At 38.9% G+C, this 23,064-nt stretch overlaps 1 protein-coding gene across 1 annotated transcript in view; it reads right to left on the bottom strand.

The window, feature by feature from the left end:
* The window catches only part of PLXDC2 (plexin domain containing 2), a 520,641-nt gene that overhangs the window by 61,716 nt on the left and 435,861 nt on the right, over positions 1–23,064 (bottom strand). The window contains exons 10-12 of the mRNA XM_075552462.1: positions 21,193–21,253; positions 6,365–6,512; positions 4,972–5,010 (exon numbers count right to left, since the gene is read on the bottom strand). Of these exons, the coding sequence (XP_075408577.1) occupies positions 4,972–5,010; positions 6,365–6,512; positions 21,193–21,253 (248 nt within the window). The remainder of the gene's footprint in view (positions 1–4,971; positions 5,011–6,364; positions 6,513–21,192; positions 21,254–23,064) is intronic.

Below are 23,064 nucleotides of genomic sequence, written 5' to 3'. Positions count from 1 at the left end.
TAAATCTGTGCCTCTGAATTAACTCATTCATGTCCGACCAGCTGCTTAATGTCTCCCTTAACAATTTCAGCACTTCATTGAGGAGAACAGCGCCTCATTTACAGAAATGACCCGTGGTGACCTCAGGAGGCTGCCTTTCAGAGTTCAAGTTTGGTAAAACTGTGAGTCAGTTAAAAGAAGTGACAAAGAGTCAGCTGCATCATTCATCACACTTATGTACATTGGGATATTTTAAATTTCATTACTAATTAAGAACATATATTGAATTTTTTTTTTTTTTGAGAAGGAACTTGACAGTGTGAAAAGAAATAAAATTTTGAAGACCAGGGGAAATGAGTTGTGGGCCCTTTACTCCATCTCAATGAACAACTTCTAAAATAATGAGATCAAATTACTGAATTTTAGACCCTGAAATAATCTTAACATCTACAACCTCACAGATCGACTCAATTCAGTTTGTTCAATTAAGGAGGAAATAGTGGCAGACCTTACTTCTTAATTGAAAGACCTGGCCATTGATTCCACTCTCTAACCTCACCTCAATTCTGGATATAAGTTTTCCAAGTTGGCACCTGGAAGGCATTTACATTCCTGGTTAGGAGGTAAATGTCATTTAGAAACAATCTAATCAAGTGCCACAGCGTGGTATCTGTTAAATTACACAGTAAGGTTATTTCTTTAAAAATGTAACTCTTCTAATAAGTATTTGATGGCATCGGAAAACCTAAAAAGGACCTGGCTTGAAACGGACACAGCCATGAGGGACATCGTCAAAGACTGCACCCCAGGCACCCCTTACTGGTGGGTTAAATGCGAGTTTCTAGAGAAAGCCAGGAGGATGAGAGAAATACAAATCAGGGTTTGAACAAAAACTACAGGGAAAGCCTGTCATTAGGAGGTCATCTGCCAGGGATTCTGACACAACTCAATCACACAAAAAAACGACAATGTGACTGATGTAGAAATGGGGCCGGGGGGGCTTCCATTTTCCCACACTTATCATATAGTTAGTGGTTACAGAAAAAGAATATGGTAAGCAAACAGTTTTTAGGGCATTTGCTAAGTAAATTTGTGACCGCAAAAGGCCTGTACCGTGGGCCAGCAACACCGTGAAGGTGTTTATGGCTTAGGATCCACATCAAAGTTAAATGGATTCACCTCCCAGCTCTGTCACATAGTCACGGGGTCACTGAAATGTCCTCCACCCCACTTTCCTCATTTGTACAGTCGCAATAACCACAGAACCAGGGCACGGGGCTATTGTGGGATTTAAATATAAAGATGTTTTCTGAATGAATATATACCTGGTTTAGAACATCGCTTGTTACTTAAAAAGTAATTAACTTCTTATTATCTCTTCCACATAAGTCAAGGATAGGTAAGCTCTGATTACAGTGATACACTACTTATAATTGACCATGACAAACATTCAACCAACACATTTCAGTTGGAGTGAACCGGATCCCCCTCTGTGTTTTGTTCAGTCATTGGTGGAAGGCGATGCTGCTATGCTTTGCTCCGGGCAGTTGCATTAATGACTCGGGAACCCTCGTGATTTTACTCTTTGTTCCCAGCTCCTTTTCTCCAACATGTTCACCTTGCTTAATGTTTCACGCACACCCAACATCTAATTAAACTTCGCCAATCAAAACAAGCGTGTACTTTGAAACTTCAGAAGGTTGACCGAGATGAAATCTAAATATACGAAGAAGCTCGGCACACAAGTGAAGATTCTTCAAGAGGGGTGAGCAGACTGTGGCTCAGTCTGGGTCCCAGGAGGGAGACACCCTGCTGCATGACTCTGGTGTCCAGCTGCTCAGAAGCTATTTTACGCTTTCCTATCGGAGACGTAGGAAATTCTCTTAAACAGTTGATCCATGTGCCTCCAGCTCCTATCTGCACCAGTGTACATCCTCTGCTCTATCCAGACTTGCAAGGATCAAGATAGTTGGTGGGGAGGAAGCATTTAGGAACTGAAGGAAAACTGTAGTTTTCATCGGTGCTACATCGCACCCTGACTGACTTATCTCCTCCCCTAGACCTCTCTGCAAGGGGATCACAGGGAATCCAGGGCGGATGATACCTTCAGGACCAGTGGTGTGAGGGGCGATACCGGGAGGGTATAGGGTGAGTGGGTTGGAAAGAGGGAACTGATTACAAGGCTCTACATGTAACCTCCTCCCTGGGGGATGGACAACAGTAAAGGGGGTGAAGGGAGATTTTGGACAGGGCAAGATATGACAAAATAATTTATAAATTATCAAGGGCTCCTGAGGGAGGGGGAAAAAAGAGGACCTGATGCAAAGACCTTAAGTGGAGAGCAAATTCTTTGAAAATGATGAGGGCAAAGAATGTACAGATGTGCTTTACACAATTGATGTATGTATGGATTATGATAAGAATTGTATGAGTCCCTAATAAAATGTTTGGAAAAAAAGTGGATCCATAATTCTGTTGACTATGGATGTCACTAAGAAAATCAATTGCTCTAATGTGTAGAAATTATTTTTTAAAACTCAGGTGGAATCAATTCAATACTTAATCCATGTGGTATAACATTGATCACTTTGAAAATGTTTCCCGTGGGTCCACATAGGGCAACTTAAATGTCTTTGAGAATATCCAGTTAATAATCAAATCAAGAAATAACAGGGATACAATTTTATGAGAATGTATACTAATTTACAAAAATTATTTTTAGGTTTAAAAAAAGTTTACATTTAAAAAAAGTCATTCCTGGTAAATATTAGAAAGAATCTATATCCCATTACTCTTTGATTATTACTTCAATCTTGCAAAAATGCTAAAATGGAGGAATAACACAATTTCAAACTTTGTTCTCAAAATGCTTAATTACAGCTAGGTTTAAATATGCAATCTCTGCTGCAGATTGATAAAATAATAAGCACTGAAAACATGCCATCTTTATGAATTTGCTGTAAAAACCAATACATGATTTCTCTTACATTCTGAAGAAATATTTATCTTAATTCTGGTCAGGTTGGTCTGTCATAAGTGCATGTGGGTGCTTTCAGAAAATAATGCCTTATGAAATATCTTTCACAAAAAGTTCACAGCTTATTGACATATTTTGAAGTTTTATTGTGATTTTATAATTTTGCCAAATGTTTTTGTAAATGACATTAATATTATCTGAATGTTCAGCTGTGGGCTTGTTTCAGTTTGCCAAAGCAAAGATTTTAAAAATCTACATTAAAATATTGAGCTCTATTTAAATTGGCTTCCTCTATTATAAGTAATTCTAATACACTATTTTGACAGAATCTTCAAATTGTATGATTTCTTATTGCTACATTAAATTAAGCTAGAACTTTATATCTCAAAGTGTATTTCTTGAGACATTAGGCTCATAAGATGCTACTTATATAACTACTTTATGATTAATAAAGGAGAAATGTCAGATATAAACTCCAAACCACAATCTAGAAGATCTTTGAGAATTTGCCTAAGCATTGCTCACAAGTATACTTCTAAGCCTGAAACGATATCTGTCAATTAGCAACATTCCGCAGAATAACTGACTGAATGAACTAATGTGAGAGGGTTTGACCGCTTCTTCAGCAAAGAAACTTCTGTAGTTTTCTTTGACTCAAAGTCTCTCACACTGATTTGAATCCCAGTGACTTGGAATATGTTCCAATAGCATGGTAGAATATTTTAGGCATAAAGGAGTCACAAAGCAAATACAATAAACACACAGGTAACTGCCAACAGCGTAAGAATGAAGTGCACCTCGTGAGGAAGGAAGGACTCTTCCCTCACCTCTCAGCCCACCCACTGCCTCCAACGGGGCAAAGGTAACCTGCAGACTTCCGTTCACATCACACGTATCCACGGCCCGGGCTGTGGGCCTCCTAAAGTCCCTTCAGACGGGTAAGGTCCCTTCAAGCGCTAAGATTTTAACTTATTGCTTGCAAATATGTGCTTTGAAAAGGATAGCCTCTAAAGTGATACATTTACCACATTAACATAATAATGAGCTAAAAGTGAAAGAAAAAAGATTTAAAAAAACCCCAAGAACGACAGAAGGAAAGCCGTTCCAACATTACATGAGACAAAGGACACATGATACTTATTAAGGGGATGAATAGCTTTTGTTTTCACATCAATTACTTAAGTTTCGCTGACTAGTTTAGGAACTATACTCTTGAACTGGAGGGGTGGGCATTCAAGAAACCTCTCGTGGTATGTACGTTTGGATTTTGACTTACTGAAGGAATCATCCGTGGCTGCAAAATACAGATCAATGTCACAGTGCACTCACCTTGACACAATCGATGGCCCTGACATGAAGAGGGTCCCTTTCTGAGCTGAATAAATAATAACTAATGAAAATCTCTTTGATCAACATACTATGATAGAGAGGGTCCGAGGGGTGTAACCGTTTATAAGGAAAAGAACTGCTTTTAAAATTTAGACAGTATTTTTCATGGCATGTTTTGGTTGTTAGTTTTATAAAATATTTACTCCTCAAAATTTCAAGTACAATGATATATATGTCAAGACTAAATTGGAAAAATTAATGTCTTGCGAATTAGATGTTGTTTTGCGTACTTTTGATCTTTGCTTTACTTCAGAGAGAAAAGGTCCTGGTATAATACAGCTTCAGACTTACTCCTCCACTTCTTCCGTTTTATGTACACAGGACGTTTAGCAATGAATCAGCTTAGTGAATAAGACAGTCCAATACCCATAACTGAAGATAACACACATAAAATTAAAGCAGGACTACAACAAAAAGCAATAAATCACAAGATGCGTGGGCAGATGTGTGGTAATGGGGCACCCTGAAGTTTCATAGGCTAAACACAAGGGCAGAGTTTCATTCAGCTTTTGAAGCTAGCTCACTCATCTCTTCAAGACAACCCACCGAATTCTTCCTTTGCTAAATAACAACAAGTGGTGAAATAGCCTTTAACAACTTTACAAAAGAAAAAGGGCAAGTCTTACCTCCATTATCTTTTAGATGTAGTGCAATCTTGGTGTCATCTGGAAGAAAAACTCAAAGTTACTAAGCAGAAAGAAATTAAACATGCACACATCTCACTACCAGTAATTTTTCTACTATGGCCTTATCTACTATATTATAAGAATGTGTACCAGGATTTTAAGGTCAAGACTTTAATATGGACACAGTATTATATGACTCTTAAAATCCATGATAAAAAGTAACAATTATAATTTAAAATATACTTATTTTAAAATTTCCAAAAAACATTGTAGTTAGACCTTCCTGTATGTCCTTGTGACCTTATTTGTTTATTCTACAAATCAAGGACAAGAAGATGTCAAACTAATCAGGATAGTAAAAACTTGTCAGTATTTACACAGTGAACATGAAAAGCGATATGCCTGTTCAATATGGCCAAGTCACACATGAAAATTGCTTGCCCCTCCTAAATGAAATGTATAATCTACTTCTTATTTAAGTGGTTCTAGCTCATCCTAAAGAGTAAGATCAAAATTACAGAAACATGTTCACAGGCATCAGCATAACAATCTACAACAATATGGGTTAAACATAGTGTTGTTTCCAAAAGCCACAAAATGCATCTAGTAGTTACCCTCTAATTGAGCTTCCAATAACCAGTTACACGTCAATGAAATACAGTATTTCATAGTTCAATTTAGTTTCTTATTCTAATGAAAGCAACATTTACAACATTAAATAAGGAAGGTCACACCCATTCCCCCTCTTAACGGCTCACTCGGAAAACTAGTCTCTTGTTTTGCCCACTTCTGGAAGTGCACCTCAAGAGCAACGGAGTAGAAAGCTCACCCACATTGGTTAATGTCACACCTATGACTTGTCCCCTGGCATTAAGCTTTGGTAGTATTTCTGCCTTTTCTAGAAGACCAAGCGTTTTTTCAAGGACCATTCCTGTGACAGATACCGTTCTTGCACGGATTCTGAACTGGCTTATTTATTGCCTCTCTTCAGGAAAATATTAGACCGACAGATCAGTAGAAGTAGTTACTGCTTACAATGCAAAGTCAAGGGGCATTCAGTGCCTATTGCCTTTCCATCTCTGTAACTGAAGTGTTGGACTTGGTTATTGTGGAGCTCAGCACCACGGAGAGAATCTGTATTTAATCACAAGAGAGGACGAGGAGCCCGATCTGCTTTTCAAAACGATGTCTTAGTAACAGACAAAGTATATTCAAAGAAGCCCAGCACATACAATCATTTTGACTTTTCCTCTTCAGAAAAGCTTTCCAACCTTTGATGCACAATTCATCCAATGACAACTTTTGTTTTGGAGACTGAATGTGGTACATGTCACCGCAGTGATACCCCCCCACCCCCACTAATCACACGCACACCCCAGTCTCTCCAGTGTACCTTCTGTGGGCAGGCTGGTCGGCAGCTGTGACGTGGAGGCTCTTCTGGTCGTGGTTAAGACCCTGGACTGCGAGGTCGTCACACTTAACGTCTTAGACTGAGAAGAAGTTTCCACCAGCTCCGTGTCCTCACACATCTTCTCTTTTGACTAGTAAGAGAGACGGCGAGCAAAACAACTTAAAAATGATCACCTACATGTATTCATAATAAAAAACAATCAAAGTTGGGCTATAAACCACAAACAAATCTCTGAACAAGAATGAGTAAATCATCTTTATCCTGGATTAGAGGTATAGATTTTACTAATGTACAAAGTACCTATAATAGTCGAGGGAAAATTAGGATGTAACAAATTACTTCCAGTCTTAGATACTTAGATTTCACCATTTTCCACTCTTAATCCTTCATGTTAGTGCTTATCTTGCCCTATATTTTATAGCATATATTTACAAAAGACATGGTTTCAAAAGAAAAATGTTCAGGCTAGACTAAAAATATGGGCGTGAAGATATGGTTTAAATCGTGTTAGGTCCCCGAAGAAAAAGTTCATTCTTATCACACGACATGGATAATGCTAAATTCTAAAAATCTGGTAGCTGCTCTGTGTTAGGCCATTGTTTCCAAAAATCGGTCAATGGTGCATTTAAACTTGTGTTTTCTTTGATGAATATTTAAAATCCTAGACAGCAAGGGTTGAACAGTCCGTATGTAATCACACAGTGTATGGCTGTCAGAGCCCTGCTGAGGACATTGGGGAAAGGCATGAATCACATTTCATATACAAAGATCACTCTTAAAGACTTCAACCTTCACCAGTCCAAAGGATCCCTATCTCCTGGGTTGACTTGGAAAGGCAACTAAGTATTCTTCACATGCATGGTCCTCCTGCCACCTGCCAAAACTTTCTTAAATAAATACCTTCCTCAAACTTGTCACTAGTGAGGGACTATATACCGTTTTACTGGTTCAGGAAGAGTTCCTGAAGCTACTTCGTTTTTATTAGTTGGTTACACTATAAATATATTAAAAAAATTTTTTTCAAATCATTTTTTTGGGGGCTCATACAACTCTTATCACAATCCATACATCAATTGAATCCGGCAAGTTTGCACATATGTCGCCTTCGTTCTTTTCTAGACAGTTTCTATTTAGCCCTTGGGATCAGCTCTTGACACCCTTAACAATTTAAGGGCCCGTTCAATCGCCCAAACTTGAATTCCTGCCATTCTTTAGCTGAGACTCCATTACACTCACCATCACCACACTACATTCTATCTGACATTCTAAATTCACTGACTCCATTTTTAGTCCCTCTCCACACCTGCCCACTGCGATCTTTCTTATCCCTCGACTCCACAGTCAAATCAATTGCAATGACTTTCTTCTTTTAGTCTCATCCTCACACCCCCTCATCACTGCAATCCATCATTTGAACGGCTTCAAGCAAAATGCTGTTTTGTTTTTCCCACAACATCTTCTTAGAACATTCCTAATCCTGAATGTGGCCAAAGAAGTACCTTTTCCCGAATGTAGTGAAAACTAGCCACAGCCGGACAACTGGAAAACTAGCCACAGCCAGAGAACTGGAAAACTAGGCACAGCTGGAGAAAGAGCGCACAACCCATACACCAAAAGCTGCACTGATGTATGACCTTCCTCTGCCTGCCATGCCTGCCCCTGGGCACTGCACTACACTGCACATCCGCTCTCACCCAGACGCAGTTCTAAAGTCTCACTTGGCTTACAGGGGCTGTTGCTATGTGTGCTCTCAGGTGCTTCTGACGTACAGAGACACCATAGGGCAGAGCAGAACTCTTCCACAGCGTGTCTCTTCATGGGCCGGCTTGTCAGACCTTTTCTCCGGCAGAATTGCTGGTGAGCACAAATCATCAACTTTTGGCAGCTCTGAGCCTAAACATTATGCCTTCAGCATTAAAAAAAAAAGTTTTTCTGATTTCAGGTGGCAGGCATCAAAGACAAAAAATAAAAATCATAGCATTGTGAATGAGGGGGAGTGCGGAGTGAGGACCCAGGGCCCATCTGGGGGAAATTGGACATCCCCTTGCAGAAGGGTTGTGGGGAGGTGACGAGCCAGTCAGGGTGCACTGTAGCAACGATGAAACATGCAACTTTCCTCTGGTTCTTGAATGTTTCCGCCCCCCCCCCTCCACGATCATGATCCCAATGTGCACTGGCCCAGATGGGAACTGGAAATACGGGGATATCAGGAAGGTGGGGGAAGGGTGAAGGAGAAATGGGGAACAGATGACAAGGTCTACATGTAACCTCCTCCCTGGAGGACAGACAGCAGTGAACTGGATGAGGGAGATGTCGGATGGTGTAAGATATGAGAAAATAATAGATATTTATAAATTATCAAGGGTTCAGGGGGAGGGGAGCATGGAGGAAGGGGGAAAATGAGGAGCTGATACCGAGGGCTCAGGTAGAAAGCAGGTGTTTTGGGAATGATGATGGCAACGTATGTACGAATGTGCTGGACACAAATGATGTATGTACAGATTGTAGAAAGAATTGTATGAGCCTCTAATAAAATGATTTTAAAAAAGACTATAATCCTCGATATTATGCAATAACCTCACTTTCTAGTTCTCTGATAAAAGAGAAGTCATTAGAAAGCAGTCTTGGAATGTATTTCTCTCGTGTCTGCACAGATATACTTATTTCATTCTACGCCTTTGCATGATGCCATGTGAAGCAGGCTAACCAGAGGAGCTCCATTTTGTTGACTGCTAGATAACCTGACCTCTTCCCCCTCCCATCGCGGAAAGCCCTGCTGGTGATTGATTTCACAATGTACTCATGTGTACCTGGAATCAGGACATTGTAATTAATGTGGCTATTCTTTAATATTGTTCTTTTATGATGCCGCCCTTCAGATATTGTTATTAATCTTGCTATTCTTTAATATTGCTCTTTATTGAAGTTTCAGGGAGCCCATTCATTTTGCTTTCTGCTTCTGTCATGTTTGCGTAAGCCCCTAACAAATGAGCCAAATAATGTTGTGGTCTTTGTCTTTTTAAGCTCCCAGGTAACTTCACTCGGGGCTGCAGTCAGCGGAGACACTTTTCATTTCCTTGCAGCCTAGCTAGCTGACCAAAGGACTCTTCTAAATTTACATGACATTCTAGTGGCTGCCACTCCTTTGAACCCACAACCTGTGGGCTGCTTCTTTCCATTGTCAAAAGCTATTTTATCAACCCATCCTCCGGTGCAATATTTCAAGAACATTGAACTTGCCCATGTGGTTGCATCCTTTCTGAGAATTTCTTTCTGTCTTTCTTTTAAATCCTCGATACTCTGGTAACATCATCTCTGAGACATTCTCAAGCAAGTTCAATCTTATTTAAAAAAAACATATTCCTCTCTTTTTGCCATAAGGAGTCCTAATTTTGTTTTATTTGTCCTTCCATTTACAGACACAATTGCAGGTCTCTTGCGTCCACATAGCTCCTGTCATCTCCGACTCCCATCTTCCCCACTCATGACCACCTTCTTCTTCCCAATCCAACTTAATCCATGTTTGCCTATCCATGCCTTCACAACTCTCCTCAACTATTACAGTTTAAGTGCGTATGGCTGATATCTCGACGATGTTTGCCGCAGGTGACCCTCTTCTTTCTTTGGCTTCGCTGAGACACACTCATCATTTTCATGACACCTCTCTGAAGTGTCTCCACTTTCTTTCCTCATTCTGTCGACCAAGTGTTGGTGGCTCTCCTACTCCTTTCTGGACCTTTATTTTCAAAATATGCATTATCGTTAACCAATCTTCTCCACTTGCGTGATTTCAATCAAATATTTATGATAAAGGATCCTACATCTCTATCTGTGGTCTAAACTCTTTTTTAAATTACAGGTCCAAATATACACGTGTCATATGTCATTGATGTCAACCTCTCAAACTCCACATGCAGACCCTGTATCACTGAGTTGATCTTGACTCATAGAGCCACCTTAGGGTGGAGGTGAACTGCCCCTGTGGCTTTCGGAGACTGCACATCTCGATGGAGCAGGCACCTTCATCTTCCTCCCGTGGAGAGGCTGGAGGGCCTGTACCATCTATTGTATACTTGTCAGCCCGAAGCTTAACTCATAGCACCTTAATTGTAAAATAGTATATGGTATATATACTCGCCATACAGCATCTATAAGTGTGCTTCTCCTATGTGAATATTCTCAATGAATAATCTTCTCGAATACCCCACGTCTTAAGGTAAAGTATTGCAGTTCATTGTCTTAGGGCAGTAAAGGTAACCTAGAGAGTCTGTTGGGCATTTCAGTACAAAACAACTCGATCTTGACAACAAGAAAAGGAGTAAAATCTCAGAAAAACCCAAGGGGTGGTTTGCATCTTTTCTTCCAACAAAACCAAACTTCAGCACACGTTGTGTGCTTCAGAGAGAGCTGGAGCAGTATATAGTAAGCAAAGAGGAAAGTAGGGTTTGCCCTGAGATCAAATGCCCGGATGTACTTGCACAAGAGGGGCCAGATCAGGGTAACCTTCCTTCATGAAGACAAGGTCTATGATAGCCCAGGGACCCTTAAGTTCCTAGCAACCGAAGCATCAACCATCTAAGTCCTGCAGGTGACTCTGGAGTAAGATCAAACAAATATGCTCTTCTAATTAAAGGATACTGACAGAAATGCAAAACAAAGGAGAGCATGCTAACCAAAATTTCTATAAAAGGGAAATAGAAAACACATTGAAACTATCTAAGAACTTACATTGGAATCATCCAATCAAGAATGCATAAAAATAATATAGCAAATATTTAAGGGTGTGAGGTTAGGACTTACAAATAAATTAACACGATAAATCTATAAAATGACTTGACAGGTTTAATGAATTATCTGATTTAAATTTTATACCTCGACAATAATTTGTGAAAAATTTATCTCAGTGGATGAGCTAAATAGCTATGCAAACAAAATCAGGCAGAATCAATTAATAAATCTGTAATATCATTCTTAGAACACAGCATAGAAGATATAGTATATGAAAAAGAGGTTAAGCAGTCAGTGAGAAAACAAGAAAGTCAAGTTTATATTCCAGAGTCCAGAGGGTAATAAAAAAGAGAAGGGGGAGGTAATATTAAAGAAAAAAAAGAGAAAGGGGAGGTAATATTAAAGAATTAATAGCTAAGAAGCATACAATCTGAAAAATGAATGAATCAAAAGATATGCAAAACAAACCATGTTTATCTAACCTATGGAATGGGAAAAAGAAAAAAATAGATATTTAAGCCAAGTTTAGAGAAATTGCATGGAAACAAAGAAAAGGGGAAGTGAGCCAAAGGAAACGAATAAAGAACATAGAAAACAATTAAGAACAGATTTCCAAATAACAGTAGGGATGGTCAGAAAAGATTGGAGTAAGATATTCAAGTGCTCAATTACATATAAACTGTCAAACAGAATTCTTTCCCACAAAACCAGGCTTTAAATCTGAGAATGAAATAAAAACGTGTTCAATAAAAAACTGAAAGAATTCACTACAATGGCATCCACTAGGGAAGTTTGTGGATGCGATCTTGAACCAAAACATATAATCCCTGAAAGGAGTTCTGAGATGTAAGAAAGGATGATGAGTCTCAGAAACACACACAAAAAATTTTTCATCCAAAAAAAATACTGTCTCTAAAAACAATAAAATCATGAATGTTTAAAGTGTGATATTAAAAAAGGAGTAGAGCTATAACATGAGAGGGCAGTAACAGAGAGTACCTAGGAGGTAGGGTACAGGGTTCTAAGGTTTTTGCTTTATTCAGGAAGGAAAGTAGGCATTGATTATTTTAGACGTTGTTAAATTATGTAGGCATAAAACATTATATACGCATAGTAAAATATAAAGGACAGTCACAACGTGTGTTACTTTAGAGATAATGTAAGATAATTAGTGGAACAGAAATAAAAACAATAATATAAGGCAAACTCATTTAATATCAACTGACTTACAAAAACAGAAATAGGAGAAGAAAATGCATCAGAAAAAGCACAAAGAAGTAGCATAAATGAAGGTGATAAGCATAAGCATAAACAACTTAATTACACATAAATGAGAGAAATTAAGAATTTTAACATAAAGAGTCCCCAGTTTGGATCATCCACCAAATCTAGCCTCAAAATACATTAAGAGAAATTTGACAGAACAAATCCACCATCATAATTTGAATTTTCAATTGGACTAGATCATCTGTTTGAACAGCACATTTATTAAAACTAACACCAAACCATTTAAATAATGGGCACTTTATTTTTCTTGGGCACAAATTTGTGCTTTCATAAAATAGAAATTTTCAATTTTAATGAAGTTCATCTTAGCATATGCTCTGTGGTTGATAACATGACATTATATCAGTAGTTCTCAACCTTCCTAATGCCACAAACCTTTAATACAATTCCTCATGTGGTGGTGACCCCCCAAACCAGAAAATTATTTTCGTTGCTACCTCATCACTGTCATTTTGCTACTCTGATGAATCGGGCGACTCCTGTGAAAGGGTCGTTTGACCCCCCCCCCAAAGGGGTCATGACCCACAGGTTGAGAACCGCTGCATTAAATATTTGTCAAAATTTATAGAAATTAAATCACAAAGAATGAATTTTAATATAAACTAAGAATCTTAGTTGAAATAATGTGTCAATCTTAGCTCAAGTGCAATAAATGTATAATATTGAGGGGAAGATATAGCAATAACTGTAGAAAGTATATTCAGTGGAGAAAAATGTATATGGGAATTTTCTTTATTGAGTAATTTTTTTGTAAACTTAAAGTTTTTTCTAATATATAAATTTTATTCATAAAAATTTTTTAAAGTTGCTCCTTTGGCAGGACTAATGAGACAGACCAAATTAATTTGGGTTTAATGAAGGCATAAGAAACATTGTAGAAAAAATCATATTCATGAATGTAGTATTGTTTATTAAAATCTAATTCAAGGAGCAACTTTAAGCCCTTTCCAACTTCAATAAAAGGTAAACTTTTAGAAAAATACAATTTTCCCAGAGTAAATAAAAGGCTGAAAAGCTCTATAACTTTGAATACCCTGAAGAGGTAGATCATCTTCCTCAGGAGAAGAAGACAGATGGTTCAACATATAAGGTCTATGAATTTACCATGAATTTTCAAATTAGAAAAACAACCATTCAGAAAGAGGATGAAAAACAAACAAGTCCTAACTTTGCTTGAAGACCATATAACTGTGATACAGACTGGACAAGAGCTATGCAACACAGGATTGGGCCACTGTCCATCTAAGGAGATGAGAGAACTGCACGCAATGCCGTCAAGTCAACCTCACAGGCATTTAAAACGATAGTAAGTTATAACTATGTACTCGTTACTCGATGACGGCATAACAAAATTGGCTCTGCAAGGAACTGATGCATTCGAATTGTGCTGGTGAAGAAAACTGAAAATAACTTGGGCTGCTGAAAGGATACACTGAAGAAGTATGGCCAGAGCGCTCCTTAGGGTCAAGGACAGCGAAACTTCATCTTATAGACTTTGGACATGTCAGGAGAAACCAGCCCCTAGAGAAAGGCATCTCGTTTGGTCGAGTGGCAATGGAAAAGAGGGAGGCCCTCAAGTGATGGACAGACACCAACAATAAGCTCAAGCAGAGGAACAATGGTTCGGATGGTGCGCGACCCAGCAGTGCTTTGTTCTGCTCTGCACACGGTCCTTATGGATCAGGACCAACTCAGTGGCACCCAACACCAACCAATAATCGGTAAATGCCATGTCAGTGAGCACAATGGCACACTAGAAAAGAAATACCACATCATCACTTTCATCAATACAAATGCCTTTTTGAAAAAGTTAATGATTGGTGGACATAAAAGTAATTAAACATATTAAGACTAGAATGACATTTCCAGAACAATATAATTGTAACACTTTATTAACTCGACACCAAGTATCATTCATAATGTTGGAGTTGTTTCAAAATCATATAGCAAGAGGTTCTTGTCATGGAAGATTGCTTGATCAAAATTTTAAATGATTTTCAGCCTTATAAAACTTTAATATGGAATAAGCTCTAAAGAAGAGATTAGTTATATTTATCAATACTAGGATAGATAAATATTTTCTTTAAATTGATAAACATTGTGATGTGATTACAATAAAAATACTAATAAGAATGATTGGTTATTGCATACAAGAAGTTGATTACTTACAATACTACACTAATTAGGACAGGCTGATATTGGTCTGCATAATGACAACTTCAGCATTAAAAAAGGAGAACCTAGCAACAGATTACCTGCCTACCAAAGAACTGTATATCAAAGAAATGGCTTTGCAGGACATTATCAAAAGGAGAGACTATTCAAAATATGGTACTTGAAAATTGATGGATCATGAAAGGAGGGTGGAACAATCCCACAATGTGGATTCATATCATATACTATACACAAAACAGACCACTATCCCTGATAGTGGGGGTAGGAGAATTGCAGTGATTGACAAAACAGAAAAATAATTAGAAAAAATATATGAAAGTGAAATTTTGGAGGAAATTATTTTTAAACAAGACACACAGACACTTAAGAGTGACCACAAAGTAAAAGACTGCACTGGGGTTGTGTAGCAGAACAGCAAGGGAATGGAGCAGCAGGGTCCTCAGGGAATGCTGAAGGTAGACTTTGGGGCCAGGGTGTGGTGCCCCAACAGACTGGACTGGAAAACACTCCTGAAGGTCAACAAATGATCCTTGAATTAACTACAAGCTTCTCTTTCTTGATGTGTTTTGTTTTGTTCTTTGTCAGTGGTTTGTTGCTGTTGTTGTTTTATTGTATATTGTTGCTTGGTTTTGCTCTATCTTGTTTTGGTGCATGTTATTATCTCCGCAGGTCTGTCTAAATAAGATAGGCTGGATGAACAACCTGGAGGAGAAAACAAGGGGACCGACAGTTGTGCGGGGACATGGGATAGAGGGAGGTGGGGGGAAAGGAAGTGGTGTTAACAAACCCAGGGACAAGGGACAACAAGTGATCCAAATTGGTGGTGAGGTGGGTGTGGGAGGCCTGGTAGGGCATGATCAAGGGTATGTAATGAAGAGGTATTGCTGAAACCCAGGTGGGGACTGAGCATGATAGCAGGACAGGAGGAAAGTCAAGGGAAATAGAGGAGGCAAAGGGAGGCTGGGAGGCAAAGGGCATTTATAGAGGTCTAGATAAAGACATGTACATATGCAAATATATTTATATATGAGGATAGGGAAATAGATCTATGTGCATATATTTATAGGTTTAGTATTAAGGTAGCAGATGGACATTGGGCCTCCACTCAAAGTACTCCCTCAATGCAAGAATACTTTCTTCTATTAAATTAGCATTCTATGATGCTCACTTTCCTGACACAACCGCTGAACACAAGGTAGGTGGATAAGCAAATGTGATGAAGAAAGCTGATGGTGCCTGGCTATCAAAAGAGATAGCGTCTGGAGTCTTAAAAGCTTGAGGGTAAACAAGTGGCCATCTAGTTCAGAAGCAAACAAGCCCACATGGAAGAACATACCAGCCTGTGTGATCACGAGGTGTTGAAGGGATCAGGTATCAGGCATCGTCAAAACAAAAAATCTGACCATAGTGAATGAAGGGTGGGGGAGTGCAGAGTGGAGACCCAAAGCCCATTTGTTGGCCCCTGGAGATCCCCTTGCAGAGGGGCCTAGGGGAGGAGACGAGCCAGTCAAGGTACGATTTAGCACCGATGAAAAATACAACTTTCCTCTAGTTCCTAAATCCCCACCCCACCCCACCACCACTATCATGATCCGAATTCTACCTTGAAAGTCTGGCTAGACCAGAGGATGTACACTGGTACAGATAGGAATTGGCAACACAAGGAATCCAGGGCGGATGATCCCTTCAGGACAAGTGGTGTGAGTGGTGATACTGGGAGGGTAGAGAGAGAGTGGGGTCGAAAGAGGGAACCAATTACAAGGATCTACATGTGACCTCCTCCCTGGGGGACAGACAACAGAAAAGTGGGTGAAGGGAGACGTTGGACAGGGCAAGATATCACAAAATAATAATTTATAAATTATCAAGGGCTCAAGAGGGAGGGGGGGGGGGAAATGAGGACCTGATGCCAAGGACTTAAGTGGAGAGCAAATGTTTTGAGAATGATGTACAAATGTGCTTTACACAATTGATGTATGTATGGATTGTGATAAGAGTTGTATGAGCCCGTAATAAAATGATTAAAATAAAAGAGAAAAAGTAAAAGATTGATCAGGTTGACATGCTAAATTAAGAACGCCTATTCATTAAATAATATCATAGAAGATGAAAAGACTATGAAAATACTCATTTTATCAGTTATTGGGCAGGTGCCAACAATGTTCACAAGAAGATTTCTCTGTATACCCATTGCTACTTTTGATAACCATGGCAACCTCTTGTGTGGAGTAGAACGGCCCACGTGGGATTGTAAGGTTTCTTGATGGGCGTAGGTAGTCCGGTCTTTCCCCCTTGGGGAGGCTAGGTGGGTATGTACCACCACCTTCTGGGTCAATTGGCTAGTGCTGAACTGCTGCGCCAAAGTCAGTACAAGAGATGAGAGTTCAAAGATAACACCAGGTCTGCCCGGAAAGTCACAGGAAGGGACCACTTTGAAGCGTAAATTGGTGAGTTATAAACAATTTTGTATTCTCTTTCATAGTCGAGCATTTATGTAACTCAAGGTAACTCATACTTAGCAATTTCAAGTTTAGAAATATTAAATAAATGCTTATACATTTAATTTAGGAGGTATGCACAAGGACAGTTTTTGAAACAGCAAAAATCCAAAGGTAGTTCAATTTTAATAAGCAAAATCTGAATGCAAAAAAACCCAAAAAGGCTGGAAAAATGTAATCTGCAGGAGGATAGAGTTTTTTGTTGTTACTGTTGTTTTAAATTTTTCTCTATATTTTTAAATAGTTTTCACATTTGTAAATTTCAGGACCTAAACTGTACTTGGATCATCATGGGAATGCAACAGATGAGTATATATGTCAAGTAATGGAATGTATTATAAAATACATATCTCTAAAAATGGATAAATCACCACTGCATGGACCAACATTGCCAGCTGTTATACACATAATTCTGGTGAATAAAGCTGACAAAATTACAGAAATGTATGATATAATGTTCTATGAAATTTAAGAGCAAGGAAACTTTAATTTATCATAGTGGAGGATACATATATATCTGACCAAATTTATAAAATGTAGAGTATAATAAATTTTTACTAATTTTTATGTGTTTTCAAGGAGAAAGGCAGGGATGAGCCAGCTTCATGGTCACCAAAAATATCCTTTCTTTTAAATTGAGTCGTGTGTTCATAGGTACTCATTTTCTTATTTTGCTCCAAAGCTGAACTGACACGAAAATACACATTTTAAAACTCTTTAAAATGGGCAAAAAGAAGTCATAGTTCCCCTTCAGCCAATCATACCCCATCCCTAAGGTGATGGTACTACAGATGACCACCCCCACCACCGTCAGGGCTGGGGTCACACACATAAATTCTTCCCACCAATTAATTCAGATTACCAGCCCCTCTGGCCCATGCTAAGGCTAGAGTCAGCTAACTGGTCTCTTGACCTACAATTTATTATTTATTTCATAGTCCAGATGATCCTTACAGAAAGCATTTGGATCATAGCATCCCTGTAATTTAACCCCTCTGTTGGTTTTTCATTGGTCTTAGGATAAAGTGAAAAAATATATTTTTACAGTATCCTCTTTAGGGATCTGTTTATTTCGCTAATATTCTCTCTTCTTATTTCTCTCCTGTGCTTCAATTACCCTTTAGAATTTCAGCTAACACTTTACCTTCTTGAGCAAATCTTTCCTTATCCTACTGAACAAGACTATGCACTTGTAGTTTCTCTTGTTTGATTTGGTTTTCCCCATGTCCTTCTCCAAGTACACTATTTCCTTACTGTTTTATATACCCTGATGGGTGTTTACCTTTCAATACTGAGAGCAATGCACAGTAGGTGCTTATATTAGGATTTTTCAGCAACTAAATAAGCTCTAGTATTGCTGACCATTTAGCTAGTAAGTAATGCTTACAATTGCATATAATATATACATTATATATAAATACATATAAATTATATAATAAGAAGAAACTGAATGTTATGGATATACTATATTCTGAGCATCTTGCAAGAAGTGATTATATTTATCTTTGTAATTTTAGTACATACCATATAGTCTATATGACTCTGGTGAATCCTTTATCAACATACCTGTGTTCAACTATGATGGAGTCTATTCTATCTAGTACACCTCACAGTGAAGCCACAAAAGGAAAACACCTGAGTTACACTCACTCTGTAAGATTTCAACTTTGCTTACTGAGTTAACCAGGCTTACAGGAAGGAGCCCTGGTGCACAGTGTTTGACACTCAGCTACTAACTTCAAGCGGCAGTGGAAATCCACTGGAAAAGACGTGGCAGTCTGTTTCTGCAAGCTTTAGAAACTCTATGGGGGAGCTCTACCCTGTCCTGTAGTGTCACTATTAGTTGGGATTGACTGAATGGCAATTGTTGACGATCACATGAAAGACAATCTACCTGAAATATCTCCATGACTATACCAATATGAGGGAGAAAGTAGAACACAAGAAATATTTTTAAAATAGTGGTATCATTATAATACTCTTATAAAAGATATATGATATTTTGCATTTGTCAAAACGCTGGAATGCAATAACACAAAAAGTGAATTCTGAGGTAAACTATGGACTACAGTTAATAAGAACATGTGAATTGTGTGGTGAAGAAAGCTGATGGTACCCGGCTATCAAAAGATGCAATGTCTGGTGTCTTAAAGGCTTGAAGATAAACAAGCAGCCATCAAGCTGAGAAGCAACAAAGTCCACATGGAAGCACACCAGCCTGTGTGATCATGAGGTGTCGATGGGATCAGGTATCAGGCATCAAAGACCCAGAAGGAAAAATCCTATCAATGTGAATGAGGGGGAGTGCTGAGTGGAGACCTAAAGCCCATCTGTAGACAATTGGACACCGCCTTATAGAAGTGTCACAAGGAAGATACAAGCCAGTCAGGGTACAGTATAGCACCGATGAAACATACAACGTTCCTCTAGTTCTTTTATGCTTCCCCCCAGCCCCAACCCCCACTATCATGATCCCAATTCAACCTTACAAATCTGGCTAGACCGGAGCATGTACACTGGCACAGTTAAGAGCTGGAAACACAGGGAATCCAGGACAGATAAACCCCTCAGAACCAATAATAAGAGAAGCAATGCAGGAGGGAAGGAGAAGGTGTGGGGAGAAAGGGGGAACCGATCACAATGATGTACATATAACCCCCTCTCTAGGGGATTGACAGCAGAGGAGACATTGATCAGTTTAAGAAATGAAAAAATAATAACAATTTATAAATTATCAAGGGTTCATGAGGGAGGGAGGGAGGGGAAAAATGAGGAGCTGATACCAAGGGATCAAGTAGAAAGAAAATGTTTTGAAAATGATGGCAATAAATGTACAAATGTGCTGGATGCAATGGATGTATGTACGGATTGTGATAAAAGCTGTATGAGCCCTCCAAAAATGATTTAAAAATAATAAGTACATAAATAAAAATAAGAACGTGTGAATTGTATCAAATGTATCAATTATATTTAACATACCCCACTAATGCAAGATATTAATTAATAGGAGGAAGTGTGAGTGGAAAAAGGGGAATATATAAGAAATCTGCATGTTCTTTGATTTTTCTGTAAACCTAAAATTGCTCTAAGAATAACGTCTATTATAAAAAAACTGAGTTTGTTTAAAGATTCTAGAGGCCTTTGATCTAGTAATATAAAAACAAAACTGGCATGAATTGCTTTGCTGACTGAGAAAATGGAATGTAAGCAATTGTTCATTATTTTATTTAAAAATGAATCCACTCAAACTTAATGAAAAGGGACAAAAGAAAATATTCCTCTTGCTGAATCTTATAGAAAATTTTCATGTGACTGATATATTAAGGTACATGCATTTCAGTAGAAAATTTTTTAAAAAGTCAACATTACTTCTATAATTGTGTACCATTATATAATTACTTATGCAAATGCTTACGTCACCTCGCTGTAGTGCTGTCCCAATTTTGTTTCCCTTAGCATTGATGCTGAAGCCATGTCATAATACGTATCACATCTTTTTATAAAGCACATGCGTGGCAGCCAGTCTTTACCCCATGCAACTAATCTTTGTTGAACTAGCAGTAGGGCTTCCTAATTGCCTTTCAGCTTTTGAGATCCAGCTGCCTTTGCATCTCTTTTGACTCAGGTGCTACCTAGGGCTGATTTTTCAGAACCAGATTGCCAGGCCTTTCTTCTGAGGCAACTGTCAATGTGAACTTCTGTTTTGTTTTTTTTTTAAACAGTCAAGGTCATTAACTATGTGCATCACACTCATGGAATCCTGTCTGGACCCTCGTGTTTAGGGAAACAGCCCTCTGACCACATAGATGGAAGGTCTGGCTTTATTACCAGATGTTCCCAACTCTAAAAGCTCTCATAGCCCAAGCCTCCCTCTCCCCTCCCCTCCCTCACCTCTGCTCTGCCCCTCTTTGCGGTATGGGGTTAATACTATCACCCTCTTCATAGAATGGATGCGAGAATAAGTAGAGACACGGCACATAAAGAGTTATGCTCAAGGCCGGGCATCTGTTAGGAGCTGGATGACGGCTATCTCTTTCTGTTAACTTAGACCTCCACGAAGCTGTGTCTATGGATGTGACATGCCGGTCCTGGGACTCTCGCCAGAAGGAAACGCAAGCGTACCTCGTCGGGGCATCCACTGTCCACCCAGTCCTGCCGATGGCGATCAAATCCACTGGAACATCTTGGAAGAAGAACACGTGGCAGTTCAGAAAAGAAAGTCTCGTGCGTTAGGGCAGACATTAAACGAAAAAGACTGGTAAATAGATAACTCTAAAATGTTCATTCTAGCACCATGTATACTTCCTTCTATAGACCTGCTAACGGAGCAATGACTCATTCACAGTAACGTTTCAAAAATCCCGTCCTAAGTTCCAATAGGATTATGGCCCCATAATAGGAATGGCCCACCAGTTCCTCCCAAGTCCATTCTGATTCATAATAAACCTACAGGACAGGGCAGAACTGCTCCTGAAGGTTTTCCAGATAACCAATCTTTTTGGAATTAGACACCCTCTTGTCTCTAAAGCAGAGCTGCTGGTGGGTTTGAACTCTTCACCCACCGGGCTTCTGTCCTCCCACGTGGTTACACTTCACTCTGCAGAAGCTCACCCCAAGGTGCAGCCTGAACCCGTTGACAAAGGTGAAACCAGTCATTAACCCATGAAGCGGCTTTTCTTTTTCCTCGCGGTCAAAATAAATGGACACGTGTTTTGCAAGTATAGCTTCCCAAGTTGATCAGGTTTTTGTTTTTCCTTTTAATTTTAGATGGAGTATTATCACACAGACACATTAGTCATACAAACTCGTTCTCTAGAATCATCTCATGTCATCAAAGGTCGAATTCAGCAAGTGAGGCCTTTTCCTTCACACAGATTTTCTTCCTTAACGGAAATCATTTTTGTCTCCCTGTGTTCCCGTTCCAGCTCATTTTCAAATTCCGCCCAAAGCACATTCTGATACAGCCTCACAGTCACTGCAACCACATCGTATTTTACCACCGAGCTTTATTTTTAATCTAAGTTTCCACGTTCTCGTGTCTGCTATCCCAAAATGGGTTGTGAACTTGTAAAGCGAGGGTGTCTGACTCACACCAGCCTTCTCTAGTCTGTGTCATGTAGGGCTTTTTGTCCTATGAGAAACTTAAACTGCTTTATACGTTTATGAAAATTAAAGGCTGTCAATTGTCCTTTCCTTTTCATGTTCAACCTTAGTATTAAATAAGATTCTATAGACACATGTGGAGATAATACAGTTATGTGAATGTATCTAAATAAATTCTTATACTTTTGCAAAATAAATGGAAGCCATTCAATTTCTGTTTTGTGTTTGCCTATTGGCGTGGAAGTGCTACTTAGCAATCTTCTCTGTTTTTAATACTTCTTTTGCAGTGAGTTCACAGGATGGCGTCTTCGGAGAATCCTATCCAGGGATTATGCACCGTGGCATGAATGAACATCATTTGATTCAAGTGGAATGAGAAAACCACCCGACTGTCAACAAAGAAGATGATAGCTCTCATCCTCTCTGGACACGATCCATGAACGCTCAGCTCTTGCCGGCCTACCATCTGTGCTTAACCCACTTGAGTGTGGAATAAATGTCAGTGTGTGATTTGGCACCTAAACTTGAGATTCCCCAGTTGGTCGAGGCCAGCTCAGGTTACCCAATGAGAGTCTGACTGTAGGATCTGGTTCCAGAAGGGTTAGATGATATTCCCTCATCTTGTTTCTCTCTCTTTCAGTTTTGCTTAACTTTTCAAGAATTTACTAACATTCACAGTAAGCAAGATGGGGAAGTATGAATTTCTGAAGCAAAAATATTATTTGGGAGCTGTTTGTATTGTATATACTCAAGTATAAGCCGTGTATACTTTCAGCACATTTAAAAAATGTTTTCATGGTAAAATTAGGTGCCTTGCCGGATATTTGGGTCGGCTTATTCTCGAGTATAAACAGTAATTAAAATGAACAGGGGATTTTTAAAATGCAGCTG

The sequence above is a fragment of the Tenrec ecaudatus genome, chromosome 6 (genome assembly GCF_050624435.1).
Source record: "Tenrec ecaudatus isolate mTenEca1 chromosome 6, mTenEca1.hap1, whole genome shotgun sequence".
Taxonomy (NCBI): Eukaryota; Metazoa; Chordata; class Mammalia; order Afrosoricida; family Tenrecidae; genus Tenrec; species Tenrec ecaudatus.
The sequence above is the reverse complement of the archived record's forward strand: the minus strand, read 5'-3'. Positions and strand labels throughout refer to the sequence as shown.